The sequence below is a fragment of the Siniperca chuatsi genome, linkage group LG1 (assembly GCF_020085105.1).
Source record: "Siniperca chuatsi isolate FFG_IHB_CAS linkage group LG1, ASM2008510v1, whole genome shotgun sequence".
Classification (NCBI taxonomy): domain Eukaryota; kingdom Metazoa; phylum Chordata; class Actinopteri; order Centrarchiformes; family Sinipercidae; genus Siniperca; species Siniperca chuatsi.
The window spans coordinates 25,397,711-25,412,330 of NC_058042.1; the positions used below are offsets into that span (position 1 = coordinate 25,397,711).

At 39.2% G+C, this 14,620-nt stretch overlaps 1 protein-coding gene across 1 annotated transcript; it reads right to left on the minus strand.

Moving 5' to 3' along the window:
* Positions 1 to 204: 204 nt before the first annotated feature.
* LOC122875002 (ubiquitin-conjugating enzyme E2 Q2-like) lies at positions 205 to 14,044 on the minus strand. Its single transcript, XM_044193671.1, has 13 exons — positions 13,348 to 14,044; positions 12,841 to 12,945; positions 10,622 to 10,744; positions 10,226 to 10,279; positions 9,718 to 9,858; positions 8,985 to 9,069; positions 8,221 to 8,281; positions 8,037 to 8,127; positions 7,883 to 7,941; positions 7,653 to 7,701; positions 7,414 to 7,509; positions 4,870 to 4,936; positions 205 to 3,484 (listed from the first exon to the last, which is right to left on the minus strand). The coding sequence occupies exons 1-13, from the start codon at positions 13,504 to 13,506 to the stop codon at positions 3,453 to 3,455; spliced, it is 1,122 nt and encodes a 373-aa protein (XP_044049606.1). The 5' UTR covers positions 13,507 to 14,044; the 3' UTR covers positions 205 to 3,452.
* Positions 14,045 to 14,620: the final 576 nt, after the last annotated feature.

The following is a 14,620-nucleotide window of genomic DNA, read 5'->3' on the forward strand; positions in this document are numbered from 1 at the left end:
CATTTCACTGTAACCAGTTTTGACCTATTTAGTTAGTAGAATTTTAATGGCAAAATCAAGTTAGCTAATCAAACCTTTTAACTATTCAGAGGTGATACATTTTCATTCAATACCAGGGAGATTTTGGATAGATTACTCTTCCAGGAAACAAATTATTTTGCATTCATTACCGATGAACAATTTTCATTAGAACAGAATAAAGAGTTATTTCATAAAATTCTTTATTCATAAACTTGATGCAAGTTTACAAATTATTTTACATGGTCAAAATCACCCTTGCAATGGAAAAAAAAAAAATGAAACCAAACCAAAGCATGCTAACAGTGCATAACTTTATAACCCGGCCACTGCAGTTAATGAAGCAAGGTAAAGAACCCAGAATCTGGCTAAGTCAGACCTCAGACCAATATGTCGCTCGCCAAAGGAGAGAAGGTTTTTGTTAGTCAGACAACATGAGCTGGTGTAAGAGAAGCTGTTATTCAGTGCACAACAGACTTCAGCACACCATTACTCCAAAGGTCATCTTAAAGATGTGGGCTTACAATTGTTCTGATGGCACACAAATCTGAACTGCTACTTCAGTTGGGAATCCTGGCATCTTTAAAAGGGTATCCAAGCAGGTAGGATGTATAAGTCCATGTGTCTCATATAGTATCTGACCTGGTTCCTTTAGCGACACACAGGGAGAAATTATCCTGTGCATTGATGTAGGAAGTAAACAATTGAAAAAATGGATACATCTAGTCTTTTTACAACCCTACCCAACCACTCTTTGCCTTCAGTAGCTTTGGGAAAAACACCCATTGATATATTGACATGCAAAATACAGCAATATCAAAGAGACAGGGTAGACGTGTTCTGAACCCCTCACCAAGCGCTGGACAATCTGAGGGTGGGAGCAAATCCCTGCTCCACACATCTGATCATTCCAAAAATTTGCTTAGTAATTTATCAACCTCAAAGGCATTCAGAAAATCTAAGTGTGTGCAATTTGACAGCAAAACACACACTGCGATGCCTACTGGTAAAACAGGGGCGTCATTTTAAAATGGCCCAAAAAAGATTGACACATTCAATCTTGCATTTCATGACGATATTCTGAAGCAATCCTTTGCAAAGTCAAGTGTGCAGTATGTATTCCTGAGTTTGCTTCTCCAGAGAATGCAGGGGTGGGCTCGACAATGTGACCAGAATGAAGTGATTAATAAGTTACAAATGGCATCACAACAGCTAACAACCATGCCAATGATCCATGGTCATGTTGAGATTTTGCTTGTGGTGAAACAAGAACAGAGGGTGACACTTGTTATACATATCCTGCAAGTCTAAACCAATGTCAGACGTGTGCTGAACATGACCAAGCTGTATGTTTTATACCCATTTCTACCTGTTTCAAAGATATTGGTGTTCTGAGGTTAAAAATCACTGAGAAAATTCTAAATCAACTAAAAAATGAGGAATGACTGTATGAATTAGCATAACTAAGCTTTCTATGCTGGTTTTCAGGACAATATACTTAAAACAATGCAAGTAACCACACAATAGAACACCCACAACAAACGTGTAACTGCATTCATTGGAATGCTCCACACAGTTTTCTGCATATTATTCACATTACATCAAAGACCCAGCACGCTGAGGGGTACAGCAGCGCTGAGAGTGGTTATGAATAGTAACCAGAGAGGTGGTAATGGGAAGAGCTGGGTCCTTCCTGTGGCAAATCTGAACAAATATTTATCAAACTGACACAAATATTCTGGAAATGGAACGGACTCCAGTCGTTCTTCCCAGGTGTGAAGCCAGAGGGTATACGGTCAAGACTATTGCTGTGAAATTGAAACTCTGGCTGCATTTTAAAACCAGCCATGAGGTCAAGGAAAAGTCAGAAGGTAAAGGTCACTTTTTTTTTTCTCTCCAGACTGTTACGACTGCAGGATTGGCAAAGTGCTCAGGATGTGAACCAGCTACAAGAACTAAGCAGGTGACTACACTGTTAAGCTGTTAAGACTAATTTTCTTCAGTACGACAAAACTCCACAAGACTGTGTCTTCACTGCATAGCCTTACTGAGGTTCATCCGGTTTGAGTGATTAGATATGAAAAGCCAAACCTCTGGAATGCCAGAAACAGCTGTGTCTATGCCATTATTGTTACGGCCATTGTACTTAAGAGGTGCCATCAAATAAGGGGAATGGTGCTGTCAATGTTGCCAATAACATGAGGATTACAAATCAATATAAAAGAACAAAACCGCAGTAGTCATTAAGCTTACATAAGAACATGGCGTACTTTTGTTTCCTTCTGCAAGAGTATCCATGAAGCAACTTTTTCTTGTTCTAAATGGGTCTTGAGAAGTTGCAGTGCCCCTGCTGTTAATAGTCAAGGGTATATAGTAATACAGTCTCTGCCCAGCCAAAGACCCAGACAAGGTTACATTATAAACAATTAAATCCTTTTGCAGAAATACAAATTTACATGTTTACACATGGAGTTAAAATCAACTACATTACAGTGTGATCAAATCCAAACACACCCCTACTTTGCCTGGTCATGTTTCTTGTGTTGCCAGCCTAGCCACACACCAAACCTCTGCTGCAGGGAGTTGTCCATTTGCTGGTTGTGATGATGACAGTGGTCTCCAATTTTGGAGCTCAGCAGGATGCTGTTCTTCATTATAGGCTGTCCCACCCAGGCTGCAAAAGTCTCTTTATCTGCCTCCCCACCTCAGGGCTTCAAGCTTTAAAACATAAGAGGTTTGAAAGCAAGCTAGCCTCAGAAGCATGTTATTCCCAGGGAGGGATCTTGGCATTACAAAGATAATACATGAGCACAATATTACAGAGGCCGTCCATGGAGAAAAAAGGCAGTGGTACTTTCTTCCCACCACCAGCATTTAAATGTCCTTCCCAGCCACCACTGCATCATATCAGGGAATGTCGCATGCCATTCTTAGATCCAGTCTGTGGCCAGAGGGGCAGTGTCCGGCAACTGGAGCATCAGACTGCTGGATAAAGCCATGCCGCACCTTTCAACTCACAGCCAGCAAGTAACCTTGGCATGCTTAACGCCAAAACCAAAGCGTGACTTTGCGCAATATTTAGTCCACCGTTTTCCTGGAGTACGGGATGAATGTCGGAATGGAAAAATTAGATTGTATAAGACAACAGATGTACAGAGAGATAAATATCTGAAGAGAGGACGCCCTTGCGAGAAGCTGATGAGCTTGGATGTAAATTTCAGGTGTGTGTGTGTGTGTGTGTGTGTGTGTGTGTGTGTGTGTGTGTGTGTGTGTGTGTGTGTGTGTTTATGTGCTAGTATCAGGGTCACTGAATGAGGAATTTGGTTTGGAGTTCAAAGAGAACAAAATGGTTTGCAGGATAAAAAAAATATTGGTCGCGAGGGGAAAAAAGACGAAGACATGTGGTCCCAGTGCAGGAAAGGCTAGAGTCTGTTTTAGCCGTCCTCCTTAGGGGGTGTGTACCAGCCTGGGGGGGAGAAACACACAACAACAAAGAATGACTACACAGTAAATAAAAACAATCTACAGTCACCAGGTCTCCACAACCAATAGTATCAGGGTTACATGCAGGAGATGTTTTCTGCCTCGGTGGCTTGTGCCTGCATTTCCAACCATGTCTGGTTAATGCAAGAACCAAAACACCAAGTAGAAAAAGTGTTCAGTGGTTAGACCCAGGGCACAAATGGTTCAGAATTTTAAGAAGAAGGTTCAGCCAGGCTCTCAACTTTTATATTCAACTACAATTCAATATAGCTCAATGAAGCCTGACGGAGTAAAAGTAATTTACATATTTCCACCAGTACTTCTGGTTATAAAATGCAGCGTGGTGTTTTCAGAGGTCAAAGACAACAACTAAAATTTTCATGGTTGTCTTTGAGCAACTGACTTACCAGTGCTGTTTTTCCAATAAAATGAACTTTCAAATGTGAATGTTGATTCTTATCTTATTGGCAATTTTATAATAAATTGCATAGTCACTGGGTTTGCCTGGGAATGTTATTCTTTTATTCTGCCATGCTTGTGAACAGCTGAATAGCAATTGTAATGGTCAAAGTAAGAAAGCAGTCAGTTCTTAAATAGAAATGTGCTATGTCTCTGAAATAATGTTATAACATTTAACATTGGACCTGAACATGACATTTTGAATGACAGACATTCGGTAAACAAATTCAGCAAGTAATATAAATCATTTTAATAGTTGTTAAGATCATTATTTATGATATTTGTCTTCCATAATAGACAGTGTGTAATCAGCGTACCTATGCATTACTTTCCTGACATACCACTTAATTATATCACTTATTTCTGATGTCCAGATAATACCAGTACTAAATAATACCAGTTGCTAAGCTTCTGAACAATCGAGTTTGTTTATTTTTGTATTTTTTTATCATTGTTTTTTATTTTATTAAAACTATTTATAAAGAGTCGTGTACAAAAGATGATGTGCTTTCTACCAGCTCTTTCCATCTGTTTTGGAAAGCCATTTTTAGCAGTACACTTAACATTTAGACCACTAGCTGGTGTATCTTAACTGTGCGCTGTTTAAGTATCAATCTAGAGTGAATAAATGGTGTTAATGGTGTTTAATCACAAGCATGTTGTACTTACAGTTTGTATGTGTATGATTGTTATCTATATCCTGCTAGTATAAATCCCTAAAACCACTATACCAGTTATACAAATCGAGTGTAATAAAGTGGACTACATGCATGCAAATGTTGTCCATGTTTTGTACAAACAACAGTACAAGCAATAATTTTCCTCAGCTTGGATGCATGGGAGGGATTTGGTTTCACTAAACAAGGTCAGTAATGCACTCCGTATGAAACTGGAGACAAAAACACTCACCGTTCTTTTCATGGATCTGAACCAGGGATTTGTAGGACTGCTGTGCTCTGGCAAGATTGTACTGGTTCTGCATTAAAAGATGAAAATGAAATCAACCTTAGAGTGTGCACTGGGTTTATGATGACGGTACAGAATAGGAAATAGCAATGACAGCTGTTTTCTACAAGCAAAAAATAAAATAAAAAAACCTATCTCACCATCTCCAATTTCAAGAATAAACCCAGTGTGTGGTGCAGGATAATGAACACACTCCCCTTGTTTGACCATTCATACCATACTGCTTTCACGCACACCTGGTCATCACCATTCATATAAGACCTGGCTCGGTACCTGTAGTTCCACACACACGACTGCTAAACCAAAGAATTACACAAGTCTTTGTACAAATCTATATGATAAAAGGTTCACTTCATTAAGACTGTAGCAATGTTTATAGTTTCATATCTGCGATCAGTTTCATAAAAATGGACTTTGACGATGGCTTTGATCAAACTAAATATCAGACTTCAGATAGACGTCTAAATTCAATCGTTGCACCGTGCTGTCTAGTTCTTGACTATGTTAGCTAGGACTGATTTGCCATGAATTCTGGGTAAATTAAGACCTTTTTCAAACAAAAAAACATGGCTGACCGCTCAGCTCCCTTCACTCCAGCAAAAAAAGATGTTGGCCTTCTGGAAGAATTGAAAAGTTACACAGACATTTTACAGTGAAACTTCAGCAAAGAGTGTAAAAATATAAAAATAAATCTGAACACAGTGCAGACCTGTAGCAGAGTTGAGATGCTGTGACTTCTTAATGTGGCAGGGCTCTGTACTGATAACTCATTAGTCAGGCTCAGGATATTTTCTTTGAGCAGACAAAAATGACTCGCGAGGCCCTCACTAGTATATGTATGTATATTTCCAACGAGTTACTGCGGTCTCTTAAAACTCTTTCCTACCTTAACACTGACTCCACAACATTGTTAGCAAACCACACATTGTGAGCCATGTGTTCCTGTGCCACTGGTCAGCAGGTGTCACTAATTGTTACCATGGAAACATGGCTCTTAGCTCTGAGTTAGCCGGAGGGTAGGGAGGCTAATTTTTAACACTTACAGTAAGTCAGTCTTTTTATTGTCAAACTGTCTAACTTGCATTAGACTAATCTAAGAACAAAATTAAGACTGGCCTAAGACTACAGACTAAAATCTTTTTGTGAAACCAGCCTTAAGTAGCCAAGTAAAACATAATTTATGGCCAAGAAGGCTAAAAGTTGCAGACAATATCTACAGTAACCGCTTGTCCACACAGGAGGCATTTAGCGAGGTTACATGAATAATTTCAGTCGTGTGTTGGGCTGTGAGCGCTGCAAAAATGCGGGTGACTTATACAATACTGTGCCTGAATGCATCATGTGTAGACACAGAAGGAGGACTGAAACTGCTCTGCTTATGTGCTGCATTCGCTACACGGGCTGTGTAGACATTGTGTAAGACTGTAGCAATTCTATAGTGACCCTATAGTAACTCTATAGGCTATTTCACCTTTTCATACTAAAGTGAAGTGGTTTCAGATTAAGTGCTTAACCTCTGGTTGAGACAGGTCATGACAGCAGGTTGTCTAACATGTGTTGACCTATTCACACTGACAGCAAACACCGGATTATCGCAGGTCACTGTGTAAATCTGAAAGTGGAATGTGTACAATATATCCATTTTGTTCCTTAAAAACAAACAAACACATGCACATGCACGCGCACACACACACACACACACACACACAATCAAAACAAGTCTTTTCACCTCTAGCACCACACAGACACCTAACTCTTGTTTGACCTTGAGTGAAAAGTGTTAGGGGTCCAATTTTAAGACATAATGGTTGACAAATAAAAATACAGATCGCTCTCTCTATTTTAGTAGGTGTTGTGAGAGGCACTCAATAGTCAGTTAATTAAAATACCTTACGTTGAAACGATGCAGAGGTTTAAATGTAAAGAAAAAAAAAATGTATGTTTTCCAAATAAACTTTATCCCATTTGCACATTATGCTTACCCAGCATTTATCAGATGGGTAAAGGATGAACCCCAAAACTAATCAAGTGAGACTAGTGAGTCTACTTCAAAACATGACACCAAAATGTGATTTTCATCAATGAGACCAAGCTTCTGACATATCTATGTTTCCTTGGTACTTAATTTATCAAACGCCAAAAGAAGCATGTAGCCAGATAAGGTGTCATTAAGAGAACATAACAAGTACAAGTGACAGCAACTGCAAACTGCAGCAAAAAAGATTAGCATCTATGTTGGCCATACCAGTGGTGACACGCCGCCGCCCCCCCACTCCAAACGGATTGAAATAAATACCACATAGCCAGCTTTGGCTGCAGAACTGGGAGATTCTCGCACAGCACAACAGGCCACTACTAAGAGCCAGGGAACCAGGCCTCTGTGTCAAAGCATTGTCATTGTGGTCTACATCATTCATTAAGTGATGTCAACATTATCACATGACATTTCCTGACTTGAAATTAAACCTCTAGTGCTTCCACACTTACTTTATTGGCTCCAAACTGCACTCTGGCTTTTCCTTTGACTAAAGTGGCATTGATCTGCATGATGACAGATTCGATGGAATAGGCACTGCTCCAACCCTGCAATCAGGAAACCCAATGTCAATAAGAGTAGGTTTTAAAAATGTAAAACAGATGCAAATACAATCCATAGTAATATTTAATGTTGATAAGTGGAAATTCACATTCATTTAAGGCTTTAAAAGAAAAAACATTTGATATACCTGTTTGGTGAGAAGTTCCATGCACAGGGCACCTCCTCCGAGAACATAACTAAAGCAAGGAAAGAAAAAAATTAGCAAAGAAAGGGGTATCAGAACAACACAATGAAGTCCTCTTTCAAAAGAAAGACCATTTTAAATCTAACAGTTTGTTCACTAACTCAGCCTCAACTTGAAAATGGTCAGTGGGGATGGAAGAAACTGTGAAAAGTGTACCAGCTAAATGAACTCACCCTCCAGAAAGCACAGGCGAAACCACCCGGACAAATGGTGGATCAAAGGGGAAATTATCCTGTAGAGACAACCAGCAAAAATGTTTAATTTACAGACTTCAAAAGACTCCTAAATGGTGTATCATTTCTTTAATGCAGAGTCAATTTTACTCACTTTATATGAGAAATTTAGTAAAATGTAATCCATTCCTTCCTTTTCCTTCAGGACTTGTAAATCACTGTGTAAGGGGCTATCTGGATCCACCCTGTTGGTCATTAAATTATGCAATCAGTCTGTGTTCATACTGACATAGAGAAAAAGAAAATAATACTTGACACAAGATCCCAAAGTTACTTACGTCCTTAGTTTGACATGCCATTCATACAGGCTGTCGTTAACAAGCTCGACTGAATAGATGCCTGCAAAAGAAATTGATACAAGTCCTCAGACGTCTCCCAATGCTAGGTCTACAAAAACTGTCATGATTTAATCTCCATTTTCATTCTATAAACTAGAAGGTATTGCAGTGAGGCAAAGCATAAAATGTGTTTTAACTGGCACCTCCACTCTCATACCACTGTCTGCTAATTCTACAACAATTATTTGCCTTGTTCAAAGGTTTCAAGGATTTCAAAATGGCTCTCTGCTTAATTCTTTTTTTTTTTTTTTTTTTTTTTTAAATGGTTCGACATTTTTCAAAGAATACTTTGTTATGCTGCTGTAGAAAGCATGTCAATGTGCTTATAGCCATTACTAAAGCATACAAGTGACTTTGCAATTAACAGTAAAGGGTGTAATAACCTACAGTGCTGCCACCACACCCATGTGAGTGTGGAGCCGACCTCAGAATTAGATACCTTTTTAATTCTGCATAACTAAACTCACTCTCAAATGAATATCTCTGATCATGTAAACATTGTGACTCTTGATGTTCACCAATACTCAATCCTCTCATCAAGAGGATAGAATTGATGATTATTGTGTGTGATGTATGTATTGTTTATTGTGTGTATATATGTATTATTTGTAGGTTTATGTGCTAGTTTTAGGGTAGAGTTATTCACACGTGTTCTTTTCACTTGGATCTGCAACAAAGAGCAGACTTTTGTACAGTGTGCATACCTGTCTTGTAACTCTGAGACCTGTAGATCTCTCTAAGCTCCTTCATCAGGCGGTCAGAGGCTTGCACTGAACCAGACACAGCTCCCTGCAAAATACAAAAACAACAACTGTAACAATAAAGACAAAGAACACAGTGCTTTGCAATTTACTGTGATGGTAAACCTATCATCTGTGCTTAACGTGGGCCAACATCAAAGAGAAAGCTTAATTCTATTAGACGTCAGTATTTATATCAGTACACCCCTTGAGAGAATGTTTCACTGGTGTTGAATATATTTTTTCAAAATTGTAAAATAAGTGCGTGAACAGCATGCAACATTGATTCCATAGTTAGGCTATAATTGTATTTTTGACACAATTCAGATAAAGAGTTTCCCTTCGGGGATCAATAAAGTATTTTTGATTCTGATACCAAGACAACCCCACAGCTGAGCCATTGAACAGGATGATGAGCAAGCTGAGAGCCCTTCCCAGAAGAAAATCAAATCTTTATACATATACATGAAATGTCTCATCACTGCCTTGTTTCTTAACTTTGTTTTTCAAAACCTTTACCCATTTGTCATTCACAAAAGTAATGAAACAAAATAAGCATACATAAATTCTATATACATTACATGTAGGCTTTAACATCATCTCCCAAAGTGTGAAGTTTGGTCCTAGACAAAATATGTTATCAACCATAAGCCCCCAGCACTTCAAAATATATGTACTTTACTGAATAAAGACTTACATTCAAGTGGTCCTGCCTCTGGTTCTTTCGGATCTTCTCCAGGATTGCCAGATTCTCCTTCTCGATGCCATCATCCTCAGACTTCTTCCCATCCACAGGCTCCTCCTCTTTCATTTCATAGTGGTCCAGATCCTCTATGTCCTGTTGGTTCGTATTTGATATTTTAGACAGTTGAAATATTTTCTGGTTCTCCAGAAATACATAAAAAAACAGCTCAGGGATCAAAGCCAGTGTCAAGTCAAAAGATGTGATAAAACTTCCTTGTTAACTAGAATAACATCGTAACCAAGAAAACATTAGCTTGTCAATATCCAGGGTCGATCATAAATCAAATCCATGATATATGTAATCATGTGTAACATATCGGCATCTTTATTAAACGATGTTCTTTCCCAAACCACATACCATACTAGCATGCAATAAAAACAGCCTAAACAGTCCTCTTAAAAATTATGTGTGACTGACATGGGAGGAAAATACACAAGTGTGACATAAGATGATAACTTACCTCTCCCATCTCCTCCTCCTCCTCTTCTTCAGATGTGACCTCCTCTGTCCCATGCTAGACACACACACATAACAAACAAGGCATTAAGGCAGGCTGAATAAAGTGTCTGAAAGAGACTCACTGAGCAGACTGGTCTTTTTACCACCTTTTACTGACCATGACCACAAGAAGAGTCTATTGATCAGCTTAGAGAGCAACTTCATATAAATGACCAAGCCCCTCTGTAATGTAGTATGCTATTTGATTACTGAGCAAAAGTGGTTTGGAAGTGCATAATTAAACATTCTAATTTAAATATGCATGGAATATTCCTTAAAAGTAATCAAATAATGGCAGTGTCCTGGCTGTGCTATTCAGTGCCATAGTATTTGACAAGAGCGAACTAGGCAGCCTTGCCTTTCGGTCTTGTCCCACAGGGCCTGCAGGTAGGGGCTGGTCCAGCATCTCCACATCTGGATGTTGGGGAAGATTGTACAGCCGACAAAGGTCACAAATGAGTTTCTTCAACTGCTGCAAAAGCTAGGAGAGACAACCACAAAGAGGAGGGGATACAGAGTTAGATAAACCATTCAAGATTGCAAATGCAGCTACACAGCAATGCTACATGGCAGACATGTGACAGAAACACTTTCGCAGGTATGAACAACAGTAGTTTATACTGTATATATACATAGTATATTATGCGAGTAGATGACTATGTAAGTGGGCATCGCTAAAATATGATTTTTTTTTAAATATCACAGGTTGCTGAATGCAAAACTAGCAATTCATGATTGTGTGAGACAAAAAACAATACATGATTACATTATTGACCAAGCAACTGCAAACTGCAAATGTGGAATAATGTAAAATCTTGCAATCTCTGTAATGTGTAGCAAGTGTAGCAATAAAGTTAGGGCCAGTTACTCACATATGGATTTAACCATAAAACACTTAGCACGTAGCACTGCAAAATAAATGCAGGAAGACTAACATTGTTTGTACTTGTACAAAAAGAGTTAGGCAACATAGTAATTAAGCTGCCATCACCTAGTATGTTCTGCCTTTGCAAATCTGGTGCAATTCAAAAATAGGGTACTGCTAAACCATCTGTGCAACAGTAAGAAAATAGATTGATCTTATCTATCCACAAGAAGGCAAGGTTTGTCCCTTACCTAACACACAACATTAACAATGTTGTATTCTTTAACTGAATGTGGACTAAGTTAATGGTGCAAACTGCAAACAAAAAAAAATCTTGTGTCCAAAAAAGCTGACAGCACTTCTATAAAAAGCATATTTTCTGTCCTACAAATAGAGCAGCATGAATAAGTAGGCTATCTAAGCACAGGATGTCACACCACACATAAGATTACAAGAACCTGTCACTCACAGACATTTTGACCTCAAAGGTTGTCCCAATGATCTAATGACACAGCCATTTGGTCTGCTGAAACCCTGCCTGTCTGTCTGTACTTTCCAGTTATACACGTTCATCCCATTCTCTAAGTACAAAGTCACAAACATGTATGCAGCACATGCAAGCTGTTTGTTCAAGCATGAAAGCCCACGAGAAACTTAAAGCCCATTTAACACTAAAATGGCAAAAACTCAACCTGCATAAGTGAACACTCTCTTTAACTAGTTCAACATAGCAAAAATCTTGCAAGAATGATGCAAAATATGTTTAAGGACAAACACTTTATAAAATGTAGTCTAAAATGCTAATACAAAATCTAAGTGAACTTAACATGTAAATAATAGCTGGCACAATAAAGTCCAAAATAAGGAGGAGAGCACCACAATTATCTGCCTCCTTCTGATGAAGCTCAACACAGCAGGCTGGCATTGTGTTACAAAAATGCAAAGAAAATGCTCCTGCTGAGAGGCAGCCTGGTCAATACTTGTTAAGCCAAGCAATTCAGTTAAGACAAATAAATTGTAGTCTTTTCATTCAGTCACATGCCATATACCTCAGACATATTAAGCATTTTGGCTCTGGCTACATCAACTCTGTTCTGATTTGATAATATATATCCACATATTTGTGTTTAGTAGAAAAATCAACACACAAGTAAGATTACAAATTTCTGTGATGGTGATCTTTATAGTTATTGTCACAATAACTTACCAACTATGGTAGTCTGCACAAGACATGCCTCAGTTTTCCACCAACCTGAGTCAATTGTAAGTTGAGTAAGACTGCCAAAAGACTAGTTAGAAAAAAAGACAACAAAAAGCTAAAAGTGAAGATACTGTAAATGGTTGAATCCCCATTGCCTTTGCTAACAGAACTGCTAACCAGTTTCTGTCACTCCAAATGGCAGTAGTACAACTGCAAACTTGACCATAACTACTGAAAAATACCACTGAACAATACCATAAAACTATCCCATCTATCAAATGAGTACTTAAGCCCATTTGATAGGGGTGTGGGTGAACATCGGACAAAAAAGGTTGTAAACCACTGACACAGTGTATGTGTTCAGGCGATATTTTGTATGACAGAGGCTTTACGGTTAACCTTCGCTATAAATAATAAAATTGACAGCAGATTCTCACAAAGTGTACAGAAATCGTTATGTTTTCCTTAGTGACACATAGTGAAACAAGCGAGTTAGTATAAGTAACGTTACCAGAGTGCTGCCTTTTCTCACATCTTCCAACCTCTCCAAAACTTGCGTCAAGCTCGGGTCATCAGAGTCCACAAACCATATTGGCGGCGTAGATGGATACGATTCCTAAAGACAGTGGAACACAGCAAAAACGAGTTAGTTAACGTTATAACTAGCGTTATATACCTGCGCGCCGCAGGGTTAACATAGTCACTAAATAACGTAAAATTTAGGTTGACGACATTAGCATTCAGAGTGCAGCGTTAGCTCACAGCTAAGGTTGCTTATCAACACTATTTAATGCCAGATTGTCAGACCAACAAACCACCTACCAAGACTGCGTAGCTCCCACTGACACTTGCGTGAAACTACGTAAAAACCTGTCCCGCATAGCATCGCATTGTACAGTTGTGGAGGTACCCTGCTACCTGGCTAGCAGGTTAACCAGCTAACTTTAGCTCGCTAACGACTAACAAGAGAAGTGTATAAATCCCGGAAACACCGGCACTTGTGTTCCTGTCCCCTTACCGTTATGTTACAGTGGATAATTAACAGCTTTTCCCCAGTTACATTAAACTGGCAGCTCAGCTCGTCAGGCTTCCAGTCAATGATCCTGAAGCGTTCGTGGTTTGGATCAAAAATGGACTCCAAAAACTTCAGTTCGGCCTTCAGCCCCGACACCGACATCTTCCACGCATCTCCGGCTGGGCCGCTGGGGAGGGGGAGAAGTCGGGACTTAGCTTTTAGCTAACGTTAGCTAAAGCCACAACCCAAAATTCAGTCCAAAATTGTTTTAAAGTGGCAAAGCGATGACTAACTGCCCTGGTATATGTAGCTGGATACCCAGTACCAACTATAAACAGCGTCCGGTCAAATGTCAGCGCAACCTGACAGATTTGCTGATGAAGTAGCTAACGTTAGCTAGCTTTCAGTTAGCATTTGAAATCAGCGCAGCGCTTGGCAAGATGCTAGCTAGCGAGCTAGTCCGTTGTTGTTGTCTTTCCGTCTATTGTTGTTGTCTGCCTGTGATAACAACAGTTTAAGGCTCTCGCGGTGTCCCGTGACCGTCCGTCACAGTCCCATCGGACAGTTCCTTATTGATTACTTAACCGGGGAACAATCATACCATCTCCACGATCTGAACTTATATCCCGCTGTAGAGATACTGTTTTTCATCCCGGTGTACAACTGTAGCTGGCCTTTTGTGGGGTTTAAAGATGGCGTTCTGCAATCTCCCCGTTCCCGCAGAATCCCAGCATTCAGCGCGTCTTCAATTTGTTTGAGGGTAAGAAAATAAAGGAAAGTTTACAACAGTGGGTTACTTAGTCAAACAGTTATGCGGGGCAGTAGCTTCAATGTGATTTAAATTTGTTTGTAATGGAAAATAACCAATGTCCTGCTTCCGATAATACCTACCAGAGTAATGCTGGTGCACAGAACTGAGACAGAATTGGCCCTTTCTAATCATTTTACTTTGGTACCACAAAGATGGCTGAAATTATTTAGATGACGTTTTCATGGAAATAATGTTTGATGCAGTGTCAATCAGAAAGTTGGACTGACTTTGTATTATGACTCAGCATCAATAACATAATCAAACACAATCATCATTAAAAATTGTGTTTACCCACAGAAATGTACAAAAAATGGGCTGTAACTATGTAAATGGATTACCTTGCTGTGTTTTACAATTGAGCATATGAGTGTACATCAGTATAGCCTACACACTATTCATATTGACTTGCTGTATTATTTTCAGGTCAGCACATTAGTCCGCTACGGCCTGAATGGTCTACATGAT

Bases quoted from the DNA above. Each gene is read 5' to 3' on its own strand.
- LOC122875002 (XM_044193671.1), bottom strand. From the start codon at position 13,506: ATGTCGGTGTCGGGGCTGAAGGCCGAACTGAAGTTTTTGGAGTCCATT. The intron at 10,745-12,840 runs GTAACGTTACTT...TGTCTCTCCTAG, and splicing joins TGAGAAAAGGCAGCACTCTG to CTTTTGCAGCAGTTGAAGAA. The intron at 7,510-7,652 runs GTATATCAAATG...TCCTGATTGCAG, and splicing joins TGGAACTTCTCACCAAACAG to GGTTGGAGCAGTGCCTATTC.